We start from the raw sequence: 14,047 nt of genomic DNA, 5'->3' as shown, positions 1-14,047 counted from the left end.
TTGGAAGGAGTGTACGCCCCCCCCAAAAAAAATTTATCTTAAAATTGTTAAAATCTTTTTGTTAGAGATCGTTTTCATATATTTGGGGGAATGTACCTACCTTACTTAGTCCTCAAAATGAAGTCTATATAAATTACCTGATTTTTATTCTAATGTTTGTGGAAAACTGTTTGTAATTCGATGCTAAACATGATTTTTTAGCATGACAGAAAACCAGTTCTTATCCAGCGGATATCAATCAGTTTCGAAGCCATACTAGAATAGTTATTTATATCTCTTTGTATTATAGACAGCTTTCCGTGAATATTAAAATTGTTTTCCTGGTTAATTTGATTAAGTTGACTTCTTAGCTGCGCCACTTCAAGCTTAAATAAAAAAAGGATAAGACAATGGCCGATAAATCAGTGTTTATCCCAAATTATGACACATAATGACCCCTTCCGTAAATTACATTATGATTTAGTGGTTGAGACTCGACCTAATGGAACAGCTAGTCAAAATTCATTAAAAGTCCCCAAAGTTGTAAAGCCAAAGAATAAACAAACGTGATTGTAAAACTTTGGGGACTAGTGCAATAGACAGCCCAATGTCCCCTCCTTCCCTGGTTCATACTACCACTGTCCGTCTGTCCGTCAGGCAGTTTTTCAACAAATTTACTTACAATTTTTCTTTGACTCTTATACATTTATATTCTGATTATTCAGTTCTGACATTATACAAGTGTTAGGTAATGTCCGTTTGTCCTAACATTTGAGAGCTCCACTTTTATGGATGTTGTCATCCTTGTTGAAATACTGATTCCTTGGTCAACAAAGTAAAATATTTTATACGAAGCATGTTCTCTATAATCAAGTTCTAAAAATTTAAGTGTTTCCTTTAAACAGTATCCTATATTTAACAGTTTTGCAACAAATTTACGTACAATTTTGTTAAAACTTTTAAATTCAGTTCTGACACCCTACAAGAGTTAATGTTCGTTATTCCTAAACCGTTTCAGAGCTTCGCTTTTATGAATGTTGTCATTCTTGTTCATTGTAAAAACAATGGGGGTCAATATTCTATCGAAAAAGAGGATTATAAACAGCTTTCCGCGGATAATATGCGGATAGCATGGCCGAGAACCGGTTCTAATCCAGCGGATTACCTGCAGTTTATTATTTTCAGAATGTTATCTTTCATTGTTTACGGGAAAAAAGAGGATTATAGTCAGCTTTCCGCGGTTATTATGCGGATAGCATGGGCGAGAACCGGTTATAATCCAGCGGATTACCTGCAGCTTATTATTTTCAGAATGTAATCTCTCATTGTCTGCCAAGATTTCCTCCTTCTCCGCCAGCGATTCTCGCAAATAGTTGTTGGTTTCTCTAAATATATGTTGAAATTAGTGGTTGAAACGTTTGAACACTCAACTTAATTGAGCACTCAAAGTATAAATTAACCCCTACTTCTAAAAAAATCTAAATTGTTTTCAATCCAATTAGATTTGCCAGGTAAAAGGAGGAAAAACGGTTTAATAGCAAGAATCAGACAATAAAATAACAAACATCTAAAGCCATTTTCAATATCAATTTCTGATTCCAGATATCCGGTTATCCGGCAAGATACCCGGTACTTTTCCGTATATACGGTGTTGGCCAGATATCCGGTATCCGGCCCAACCCTATCTACCCTAATCTACAGAAGGGTTTATTTTATGCGTTATTAATTGGGTTATACATCAAATAATCGGCCATTGTCTTATCCCTTTAGATCCCTGCTACCTACCTCATTTCAGTAAGATACTCGCAAACACACAGACAGATAGACAGACAGACAGACAGACAGACAGACAGACAGACAGACAGACAGACAGACAGACAGACAGACAGACAGACAGATAGATAGAGATAGATAGATAGATAGATAGATATACAGATAGACAGGCAGACAGATAGATAGAAAGATAGATAGATATATACCTCATTTCAGTAAGATACTCGCACGCCTTCGCCAATATTCCACCTTTGGACAGCGCTTGCTTGTTCCCATTCTACAAATAGTTATTAATAAACAGCTTTCCGCGGATATGAAAATGTATATTTATAAAATTAAAACCAGTTTTGATAGACCTGACGGGCTCAAGGCCCGGGAAACCAAAACTGGTAATAATTTTATACTTTTTATTTAAAATCTTTTGTAATTATCTGCTATATACATGATTTTTCAGTATGGCTGAGAACCGGTTGCTATCCACTGGATATGAATCGTTTTCAAGCTGTACTGGAAATAAATATTCAAGATGAGTTTTGTTTGATTGACTAGCCATAGTTTCGTTTGACAACTCAATCTTTTTTGACCTATTGAAAAAAAGTGAAAAATAAATATTTCGTCCGACTTTCGTGAGACCTTAGGTCGGTCCGTCCGTCCGACAGATAGCTTTTTTTCTTTAATTTAGGCAGGCATGTTAGAATTGTCCTATCGATTTTAAACTTTGCATGGTGATTCCTGTAGTAGTTAGGTACGATTTAGAAAGTGTAGCAACTCTATAATCATTACCAAAAATCATTATCCGGTTTATCTGATTTTTGGTATATTGATTCCAGTGACAACAAAGTACAATCTTATAAGCGAAGCAACTCTATAATCAAGTCTAAAAAATGTAAGTATGTCCAATCCATAAACATTATCCTGTATCAAGCAGCTTTTCAACAAATTTACTTACAATTTTGCTTCGACTCTTATACTTTTATATTCTGATTATTCAGTTATGACACTATACAAGTGTTAATGTCCGTTTGTCCTACCGTTTCAGTGCTTCGCTTTTATGGATGTTGTCATCCTTGTTTAAACATTATTGAAGCGAAGGTAATAATCAACAACTTTGCTTATATGTTTTTTTTCTGTCATTCGATACGAACATGGAGATAAAGGTCATTTTATGAAGGTAGGTCGAAATTACCGAGAATAGCCCCTTACCAAAAACAGAACGCCTTACATCTGGAAAAAACGAGCAGAACGAACAATTAACTAAAGTAAGTCATGAAAGATTTTAAATTCAAATGTGAAAATCTAAGAATCGATCTAGCACCCCAATGAATATGCAAATCTCAATGAAACTCAATGATAAAAGTTGCAGAATTTGAACTTTTTCAAACCCCGAAAATTTTAGCAGTCTATCTTGATTAGGAATCGATCTAGCACCCCTAATTATTTGACAAATCCTAATGAAACTTGGTGAAAATATGACAAATTTTTACATATTTAATCCCTGAAAATTTCAGGTGTCTATTTCGGGTGTCTTAAAAAGGGGCCGAGAAAACTACATTCCCCCCACCTTGTCTCTTTTGTCTCTTACAGACAGACAGACTGACTGACATTTGAAATTATAAGGTAGCTTCGCAACTAATTAATATGTATCTATAATACAAAGTAGAACGATGTCTGTCTGTCCGTCTGTCTGTCTGTCCCTTAAGATCTCGGTAACCACTGAACCGATCGGATTCTACTCTTCAGGGTATCTGCCTATTGTTCCTGTGGTGGTTTTAAGCTATTTTCTTGGGGGGTGGGACACCCCCAACCCCCCCAAAAACCAAAAAATCCCCCCCCCATTTTTTTTTTTTTTTTTTTTTTTTGAAGGAGATTTCCATGGTCCTTTACGATTTTCGCCATAATTTTTTTTTTATCACCTCTTGGGGCAAAGCCCCTAGAGGCTAGGGGCGAAGCCGCTAGTATAATACAAAGTAGCTTGATGTCTGTCTGTCAGTCTGTCTGTCTGTCAGTCTGTCCCTTAAGATCTCGGTAACCACTGAACCGATCGGATTCTACTCTTCAGGGAATATACCTACTGGTCCTGTGGTGGTTTTAGACTATTTTTTGGGGAGGTGGGACACCCACAACCCGCCCAAAAACAAAAATCCCCCCCCCCCATTTTTTTTGTTTAAATTTTGAATTTGATACTGGGAAATATCCAATTTTTTCCCCCCGAAAATTTTGAAATTGATACTGGGGCAGCTCCAATTTTTTTTTAATTACCTCTTGGAGAAAAGCACCTAGAGGCTAGGGGCGAAGCCGCTATTATATATAACAAAGTTATATAATAATAACTAGGTACCTACCATAGTTAAAGGATCCTCTTCAGGCTCTTGTGGAATAAGTTTTCCTACCAACATCAGATTCAGATTTCATGGGTTTAATAACAGATCTATAATATGGATGTATTTACAGACAATTACCTCCCTTCCTTTTTCAAAGGCCTCTTTCGTCTGCTTCCAAATTATTTTCTGCTACTGAGTTAATATAAGCAACACCATTGGTTTATTTTCAATGACCCAATAGAAAGGCTGCACAAGGTTGATGCGATGGGGAGATAAAGTTATTTAACCCTTTCTCCCTCTAGTGTTTTACTCTAATGATTTAATAAAACTAAGATGACAACATCCATTAAGCACAGTTTCACAAATAAGTAAGGAAAGAAAGACATAGGAAAAATCCCCTTGTAAAATTAATAGGATGTCTGTCTGTCTATCTGTCTTTTCCTAAGGATTTCAACTGACATGTTTCTCCTTTACAAAAGAGCTTCTTAAAGGTTCAGAGAAGGTTTATGACTATTTTGGGGGAGGGTTTTCATATACCTACTCTGAGGAAAGTGATGCTAACAGCTGGCTAAAACGATATCCCTATTCTCCCCTTTTACACCATTACCTCCCCTCCTAATGGATGAACAAACTGACCAATCAATGAGGTTCATATTAACAAGCTAAATCGACAATCCCCTAACAATATATCCATGTATATCTATCAATAAATCTTTTAATAAGGGAGTGGACATTGGGCTGTGTATTATACTAGTCCCAAAATCATCAATTAGTGTCCAAACTCATTGTAATCTACAGAAGGGGTAATTTTGTAGATCATCATTAGGGATGTACACAATTTTTTTATCGGCCATTGTCTTATCCCTTTAGATCCCAGAGTTTTATACATTTTTTTTATAGCATCGTATTATAGACAGCTTTCCGCGGACATTATGCGGATATTATGACTGAGAACAGGTTCTAATCCAGCGGATATTAAACGGTTTCATGAAATCTGTTCCTAGTTTCATGATCCAATGATTAATATTGTCTCTTCTTCTTCGCTCCACCTCATTGTGTGTCGCCCGGCGGTTCCTAGGTAATAAGTTAGGTATTTTAAAAATATTGGTTGAAACGTTTGAACACTTAACTTAATGATCCAACCAATCAAATTTAATTAAAGTCCCTAAAGTTTTTAAGCCGACGAATATATAATGTTTCTATAAAACTTTGGGGACTAGTGTAATAAACAGCCCATTGTTTCCTCCCTCCTGACGACTTACCCTAATTTTTCTTCTCGTGCCAGTTTGTCTGTAATGCTGCCAACTCCTGCCCGGGTCAGCTCCTTCAAGTCCAACTAAAATACAAGTCCGCTGATTATTTGCTGGATTAGAACTGGTTCTAATCGGCTTGTGGATTGTGCCTGAGGTGGATTCTTAAAATAAAATTAGGGTCACTTAGTGAGGCAAAATTATTTTGTGAAAAATCCTCCAAAATCGCATAAAAAATCTACAAAAATTAATAAGGGTAGGTAGGTATTAACAAAAGATTTTGTTTAATTTTTGTAGAGTTTTAGGTATGTGATTTTGGAGGATTTTTTTTTACAAAAACAATTTTGCTTCACTGGATTCGAACTAAACACATCCCCTACGACAAGCGGATGCGCTATGTGTTACGCTACAGTCTTTGGTTACTTCATAGAACGACTGGAAATTTAATTATTTTCCAGAATGGCTTCGAAACCAATTATTATTCGCTGGTTATAATTATTTCTCAGCCATACTGAAAAATCATGTATAGCCTCACATTTTTCTACGAATATCAAAATAAAAATCATAAAAGGGGGGGGGGTTAATGCAACCATCTCGTAATCAGTGAGCAAATGGCACTTAGAATTCGAATTTTGATCTGGAATTTTGCATGAGTAATCCTTGGTAGGTCTATTTTCCCTAAATTGAACAAAAAGTTGGAAAAGTAACGGCTAACGGCTGGCGGCTCAGCAGTTTAGCCATTTTTATAACTATTTTCAAGGGAAATCATCACGAAACCTATCTCCACATAATACTCTATGCTGCTCCAAAACGTTTTCAAAAGGTTCTAGCCGCTAGTTGCTGGTACTAGAAATATAAAAATGTTTTTTAGTAGCGAAGCTACTCTATAATTCACTTTGTCCGTCCGTCCGTCAGTCCGTAACGCTATGGGGGAAATAGGATTTACTCAGCTCCTATAAAAGATAGAAAGCTGAAATTTTTTGACAACATTCCCATCGTTAAGGAGCACAATTAAGTATAAAACATCGATGGCAGTAGGACCGCTTTTTAGCAGGTTTTATGCTATTTTTGTATTTTTCTCATTTTTCTCCATATCTTCAGTGTTTATGGTGCGATTTTCAAAATTTTTTCAGTTATATATATCTAAATTAAATTTCCAGTCGTTTAAAGAAAACATCTAAACGGTCAAACTGCCTTTAAGCAGGTTTTAGGCTATTTTTTGTATTTTTCACATTTTTCTCCATATCTTTGGTGTTTATGGTCCGATTTTCAAAATTTTTTTAGTTATACATATCAAAATTAAATTTCCTGTCCTTTAAAGAAAACAACTATGACGGTCAGACTGCCTTTCAGCAGGTTTTAGGCTATTTTTGTATTTTTTCACATTTTTCTCCATATCTTTGGTTTTTATGGTACGATTTCTAAATTTTTTTCAGTTATACATATCAAAATTAAATTTCTTTTTGTTTAAAGAAAACAACCATGACGGTCAGACTTCCTTTTTGCAGGTTTTTGGCTATTTTTATATTTTTTTACATTTCCCCCCATATCTTTGGTGTTTTTGGTCCAGTTTTAAAACTTTTTTGGGATATCATTATCAAAATAATTTTTCCCATTGTTATGAGCATCTTTTATGTAATTTCCTTGACCGTCATCATTATACAAATAAAACAGGGTTTCTTGTTTATTTTCTCCAATAAATCAATTAATAAATACACTTCAAATCTTCTTGTACATATTTTTTTTTATGTTTCGCTACTTATGGATGTTGTCATCCTTGTTTTGTATCATCTCACAAGATTTAAAGCAAAAATATGTTTCAAAAAGTTGATTCCTACATAATTTATGGCATATTTGCCCTAAAAATAGCCAAAAAACGGCTAAACGGCTGAGCCGTTAGCCGTTACTTTTTCAACTTTTTGTTCGATTTAGGGAAAATAGACCTACCAAGGATTACTCATGAAAAATTTCAGATCTAGATACGAATTGTAAGTGCCATTTGCTCACTGATTACGAGATGGTTGCATTAACCCCCCCCCCCCCTAATACCTACCAGTTTTGTTTGCAATTTTGTTGTAATCTTATATTTTTTTATTTTAATATCCACGGAAAACTGTCTATAATACGATGCGAAAAATAGCTATTCTGATATTTGAATAAAACATTTGATTAAAGATCCATCTAAAAATGGCAAAGGGGGACGTAACTGAAGCTTTTTTGATGCTGGGGGGGGGGTTTTCTCCGGAACCACTTGATGAACCGTGCAAATTTTTTGGACTTAAGCTTTTAGGGGTATGAACATCTTATGGTTTCAAAGTCAACCCCCTATCCCCACCCCCTAGCCCCCCGGGGCTCCAAACCCCCCTAAAAATGAACCTAACCTTAATTTTCTCAGAAACCATTTGACCAATAGGGATGATTTATTAAACTTAAGCTTTTATGGTTATAAACTAACTTCTAATTTAGAAGTCACCCCCCTGCCGCCAACTCCTAGCCCTCCGGGGCTCAATAAAACCCTAAAAATGAACCTAACCTTAATTTTCTCAGAAACCATTCGACCAATAGAGATGATTTCTTAAAGTTGAGCCTTTATGGTTATAAACTAACTTTTGGTATAGAAGTCACCCCCCTGCCGCTAACCTCTAGCCCTCCGGGGATCAAAAAAACCCATTAAAATGAACCTAACCTCAATTTTCTCAGAAACCATTTGACCAATAGAGATGATTTCTTAAACTTAAGCCTTTATGGTTATAAACTAACTCCTAGTTTAGAAGTCACCCCCCTGCCACCAACCCAATAGAGATGATTTCTTAAACTTAAGCTTTTATGGTTATAAACTAACTCCTACTTTAATGAATATTAAAGGGGGACGTAACTGAAGCTTTTTTGATGCAGGGTGGGGGGTTTTCTCAGGAACCACTTGATGAACCGTGTAAATTTTTTGGACTTAAGCTTTTATGGGTATGAACATCTTATGGTTTCAAAGTCAACCCCCACCCCCTAGCCCCCCAGGGCTCAAAAACCCCCTAAAAATGAACCTAACCTTAATTTTCTCAGAAACCATTTGACCAATAGAGATGATTTCTTAAACTTAAGCTTTTATGGTTATAAACTAACTCCTACTTTAGAAGTCACCCCCCTGCCACCAACCCCCCCTAGCCCTCTGGGGCTCCAAAAAACCCTAAAAATGAACCTAACCTTAATATCCTCACAAACCATTCGACCAATAGAGATGATTTCTTGAGCTTAAGATTTTATGGTTATAAACTAAATTTTGGTTTATAAGTCACCCCCCTGCCGCCAACCCCTAGCCCTCCGGGGCTTCAAAAACCCTAAAAATGAACCTAACCTTAATTTTCTCAGAAACCATTCCACCAATAGAGATGATTTCTTAAACTTAAGCCTTTATGGTTATAAACTAGCTTTTGGTATAGAAGTCACCCCCCTGCCGCTAACCTCTAGCCCTCCGGGGATCAAAAAAACCCATAAAAATGAACCTAACCTTTATTTTCTCAGGAACCATTTAACCAATAGATGATTTCTTAAACTTAAGCTTTTATGGTTATAAACTAACTCCTAGTTTAGAAGTCACCCCCCTGCCACCAACCCCTAGCCCTCTGGGGCTCAAAAAACCCTAAAAATGTACCTAACCTTAATTTTCTCACAAACCAATCGACCAATAGGGATGATTTCTTAAACTTAAGCTTTTATGGTTATAAACTAACTTCTAGATTATGAGTCACCCCCCTGCCGCCAACCCCTAGCCCTCCGGGGTTCAAAAAAATCCTAAAAATGAACCTAACCTTAATTTTTTCTTAAACTTAAGCTTTTATGGTTATAAACTAACTCCTAGTTTAGAAGTCACCCCCCTGCCACCAACCCCTAGCCCTCTGGGGCTCAAAAAACCCTAAAAATGTACCTAACCTTAATTTCCTCACAAACCAATCGACCAATAGGGATGATTTCTTAAACTTATGCTTTTATGATTATAAACTAACTCCTAGATTATAAGTCACCCCCCTGCTGCCAACCCAATAGAGATGATTTCTTAAACTTAAGCCTTTATGGTTATAAACTAGCTTTTGGTATAGAAGTCACCCCCCTGCCGCTAACCTCTAGCCCTCCGGGGCTCCGAAAAACCCTAAAAATGAACCTAACTTTAATTTTCTCAGAAACCATTCGACCAATAGAGATGATTTCTTAAACTTAAGCTTTTATGGTTATAAACTAAATTTGGATTTTGAAGTCACCCTCCTGCCGCCAACCCCTAGCCCTCCGGGGCTCCAAAAAACCCTAAAAATGAACCTAACTTTAATTTTCTCAGGAACTATTTGACCAATAGGGATGATTTCTTAAACTTATACTTTTAAGCTTATAAACTAACTATAGTTTAGAAGTCACCCCCCTGCCGCAAACAAAGTATAGAGTCCCAACTCTTACAAAATTGATTGACATCCTTCTTCTCCTAAAATAGTAAAATAAATCTTTAATTATTAATTCATTAACGAAAAGTTAATTTTTTCCCATAACAGCTGAAGTCCAAAATATCTGCACATTTAATAATGCCAGGGTGGCCACAAGGTTTTTAAAAAAAATCCGTACATTTCCGTGCATGCTAAAAAAAAATCCGTACATTTTTCCGTACATTTCCGCACATTTCCGTACATTTTTCTACTATGTAGTAAATATATTATTTAGTAAAATTGGTTTCATACTAGGTACTGATCAAGATCAATTTTTCTATTAAAGTTAGAACAAAACTTATTTAACAAAAGTTGATACTTTATGGATGGTATTAACTAATCTAAAGAAAATTTTGAAATTGGGCTCCAGGTTCAGGTACTTCAGGCCTCCAGGTAGATCCTAGACAGGTAAAAATTGAAATTTTTTACTTAAAAAGTTAGAACAAAACTTATTTAACTAAAGTAGCTTCTTTATAGATGGTATTAACTAATTTGAAGAAAATTTTGAAATCGGGCTCCAGGTTCAGGTACTGCAGGCCTCCAGAACAAAACTTATTTAACAAAAGTTGTTTCTTTATGGATGGTAGGAACAAATTTGGAGAAAATTTTGAAATAGGGCTCCAGGTCCAGGTACTGCAGGTCTCCAGGTGGATCCCAGACAGGTAAAAAATGAAAATTTTTTCTATTAGAGTTAGAACAAAACTTATTAACCAAAAGTTGATAATTCATAGATGGTATTAACTAATTTAAAGAAAATTTTGAAATTGGGCTCCATGTTCAGGTACTGCAGGCCTCCAGGTGGATCCTGGACAGGTAAAAATTGAATTTTTTTACTTTAAAAGTTAGAACAAAACTTATTTAACAAAAGTTGATACTTTATGGATGGTATTAACTAATTTAAAGCAAATTTTGAAATTGGGCTCCAGGTTTAGGTACTACAGGCCTCCAGGTAGATCCTGGACAGGTAAAAATTGAAATTTTTTAGTTTAAAAGTTAGAACAAAACTTATTTAACAAAAGTTGATACTTTATGGATGGTAGGAACTAATTTGAAGAAAATTTTAAAATCGGGCTTCAGGTTCAGGTACTGCAGGCCTCCAGGTGGATCCTGAACAGATAAAAACTGAAAATTTTTCCTAATAAAGTTAGAACAAAACTTGATTTCGTCTTTTTCTATAAATTAGGTAATACTAGCTAAAAAGTAACAACTTTTGTTAAATAAATTTTTTCCTAACTTAAATAGTAAATAATTTCCGTTTTTACCTGTTCAGGATCCACCTTGATCCTACCAGTACCTTGACCTGGGGCCCGATTTTAAAATTTTCTTCAAATTAGTTAATAGCATCTATAAAGAAACCACTTTTGTTAAATAAGTTTTGTTCTAACTTTTAAAGTAAAAAATTCAATTTTTACCTGTCCTGGATTTACCTGGAGGCCTGCAGAACCTGAACCTGGAGCCCAATTTTAAAATTTTCTTTAAATTAGTTAATACCATCCATAAAGTATCAACTTTTGTTAAATAAGTTTTGTTCTAACTTTAATAGAAAAAATTTCAGTTTTTACCTGTCCAGGATCCATCTGGAGGCCTGCAGTACCTTGACCTGGAAGCCCGATTTCAAAATTTTCTTCAAATTAGTTCCTACCATCCATAAAGAAGCCACTTTTGTTAAATAAGTTTTGTTCTAACTTTGAATAGAAACTTTGAAGACAAATCTTGAATAGTTTGAATAATTCAACTTCTGGTACACCATTCTTGTCCAAACTGGTTCCCGTGAAATCTAAATGTAACTTACAGTTACAAATATTATAATGATACAGAACAAAAAAAGGATCATGAAAAGAAAAAGAAGTTGCCGGTTTCATCGTATTTTTTCACAGCAGCTTTTGAAGGGTTATTTTAGGTTAGGTTAATTAAATGTCAATGATTGCCCCGCAGGCAGGGTTAGAAAATATGCCCCGCAGGGCTAGAGCCCCCCACAGGGGCTAGAAATAGGAGAAAGGCTACTGTGAAAAAACGACGAAACCGGAAACTTCATTCTCTTCAATGATCCCAACAAATGATACATTTTACTTAATTTTTAAAGATAATACACTAATTATAACACCATGCTCGAAAATTCCATACACCAAAATGAAAAATCCGTACAATCCGTACATTTTTTTAGCACTTTTTAAAAAATCCGTACATTTCCGTACATTTCCGTACATCCGTACATTGTGGCCACCCTGTAATGCTGTTACTGAGACAACTGAGGTTAGGTTATTCCTCTGAAAGCATGTTTTAAAAAAAATATTTTTTAGGGGGTTTTTGAGCCAAGGGGGGCTATGGGGTGGGTGACTTCTAAACCCCGAGCAAACATATTATGCAAATCTGAATTTTCAAAATAGCAGCTTTATTATTCATTTAGGATGATTTTACAATAAATATGAAATGTAGATGCCTCTTTTGGTTAAAAAATTCCACTGTTATTTTTTAATTAATAAGCACCAATAAAGCACAAGATCTCAAAAACAGCATTTGGGGGAAATAGTGGTGAACAAACATATTATGCAAATCCAAAACAAAGCAAATAAAAAAGGCTTTTTTGGCACTTTTCTCCTCTTTTAAAGATTGATTATGATAAAATGATAATTTCTTAAGGGATTTATGCATTAATTATTATGAAATATAGTATAAGGTAGAAATTAATGAATTTTCTAAATAAGAAATGTTTGAAAAAATTAATTCGATCCCTATCACTTTAGAGGACAGCTGCTGACCCCCAGTCTTATGGATGAACCTAAATACATGTTAAAGATAAAAATTACCTTGAAAATTATACAAAAATGTTTTTTGGTGTGTTGAAAAAATCTATTTTAAAATCTTGATTTTGAGGATGATGACCTTTAAGATGCCCCTATTGGTGGTGATGGTGAGCCAAATGTTATCAAAGTGCGTGTCTATGATGACAACTTATATATTAAACTATGATCCAATTTTTGTAGTTATAGCATCCTCCAGCCCAGCATTATTAAAAAAGAAAAGAATTGCAATTTTATTTACTTCAATTCATAAGGTGAATACTGTAGTTTTTAGAAGATGGTTATATTTATTGTCGGAAGGCTCCATTGGAGGCTGCTATGACTACAAAAAATGGTACATAGGTTCATAGACAAGTTGTTGTAATGGGCATGTACTTAGATAACATTTGGCTCACCATCACCACCAACAGGAGCATCTGAAAGGTCATCATCCTCAAAATCAAGATTTTAAAATGAATTTTTTTAACATATAAAAAAACATTTTTGTATACTTTTCAGGGTAATTTTTATCTTTAACATGTATTTAGGTTCATCCATAAGACTGGGGATCAGCAACTGTCCTCTAAAGTGATAGGGATCGAATTTATTTTTTTCAATCATTTCTTATTTAGAAAAATCATTAATTTCTACCTTATACTATATTTCATAATAATTAATGCATAAATCCCTTAAAAAAATATTATTTTATCATAATCAATCTTTAAAAGAGGAGAAAAGTGCCAAAAAACCTTTTTTTTGTTGCTTTGTTTTGGATTTGCATAATATGTTTGTTCACCAGTATTACCCCCAAATGCTGTTTTTGAGATCTTGTGCTTTATTGGTGCTTGTTAATTAAAAAATAACAGTGGAATTTTGTAACCAAAAGAGGCATCTACATTTCATATTTATTGTAAAATCATCCTAAATGAATACCTAATAAAGCTGCTATTTTGAAAATTCAGATTTGCAGAATATGTTTGTTCGGGGTTTAAAATAAAATTTAGTTTATAACCATATATCTGCCAAACAAAAAAGTAGTTTATACACATAAAAAACCATCTCTATTATTGATCAAATGGATTCTGAGAAAATTAAAGTTAGGTTCATTTTTAAGATTTTTTTAAGCCCAGGAGAGCTAGGGGTTGGCGGCAGGGGTGGGAAGACTTCTAAAGTTAGAAGTTAGTTTATTAGCATTATAGCTTAAGTTTAAGCAATCATCTCTATTGATCAAATGGTTTCTGAGAAAATTAAGGTTAGGTTTATTTTGGGGATTTTTGGAGTCCTGGAGGGCCAGGGGTTGGCGGCAGGGGGGTGACTTATAAACTATAAGTTAGTTTATATGCATAAAAGCTTAAGTTTAAGAAATCATCTCTATTGGTCAAATGGTTCCTGAGAAAATAAAGGTTAGGTTAATTTTTAGGATTTTTGAAGCCCTGGAGGGCTAGGGGTTGGCGGCAGGGGGGTGACTTATAAACCAAAAT

General features: G+C 34.9%; 1 protein-coding gene across 7 annotated transcripts in view; it reads right to left on the bottom strand.

Annotated features, from left to right (window-relative positions):
- Nucleotides 1–14,047, bottom strand: part of Usf (upstream transcription factor usf) — a 39,274-nt gene that overhangs the window by 5,142 nt on the left and 20,085 nt on the right. For all 7 annotated transcript variants that reach the window (XR_013875433.1, XR_013875435.1, XR_013875431.1 and 4 more), the window contains exons 6-11: nt 5,336–5,409; nt 5,077–5,147; nt 4,095–4,141; nt 1,959–2,029; nt 1,271–1,364; nt 323–365 (exon numbers count right to left, since the gene is read on the bottom strand). Coding sequence is in view for 1 of the 7 variants with exons in the window: in XM_080149805.1 (XP_080005931.1) it covers nt 323–365; nt 1,271–1,364; nt 1,959–2,029; nt 4,095–4,141; nt 5,077–5,147; nt 5,336–5,409 (400 nt within the window). In the remaining 6 variants the exon portion in view is untranslated. The remainder of the gene's footprint in view (nt 1–322; nt 366–1,270; nt 1,365–1,958; nt 2,030–4,094; nt 4,142–5,076; nt 5,148–5,335; nt 5,410–14,047) is intronic.

This window comes from Acartia tonsa, chromosome 15, assembly GCF_053477335.1.
Source record: "Acartia tonsa isolate MP-2025a chromosome 15, ASM5347733v1, whole genome shotgun sequence".
NCBI classification, from domain to species: Eukaryota; Metazoa; Arthropoda; class Copepoda; order Calanoida; family Acartiidae; genus Acartia; species Acartia tonsa.
Note: the sequence above shows the minus strand (reverse complement) of the source record. Positions and strands in the feature narration are given on the sequence as shown.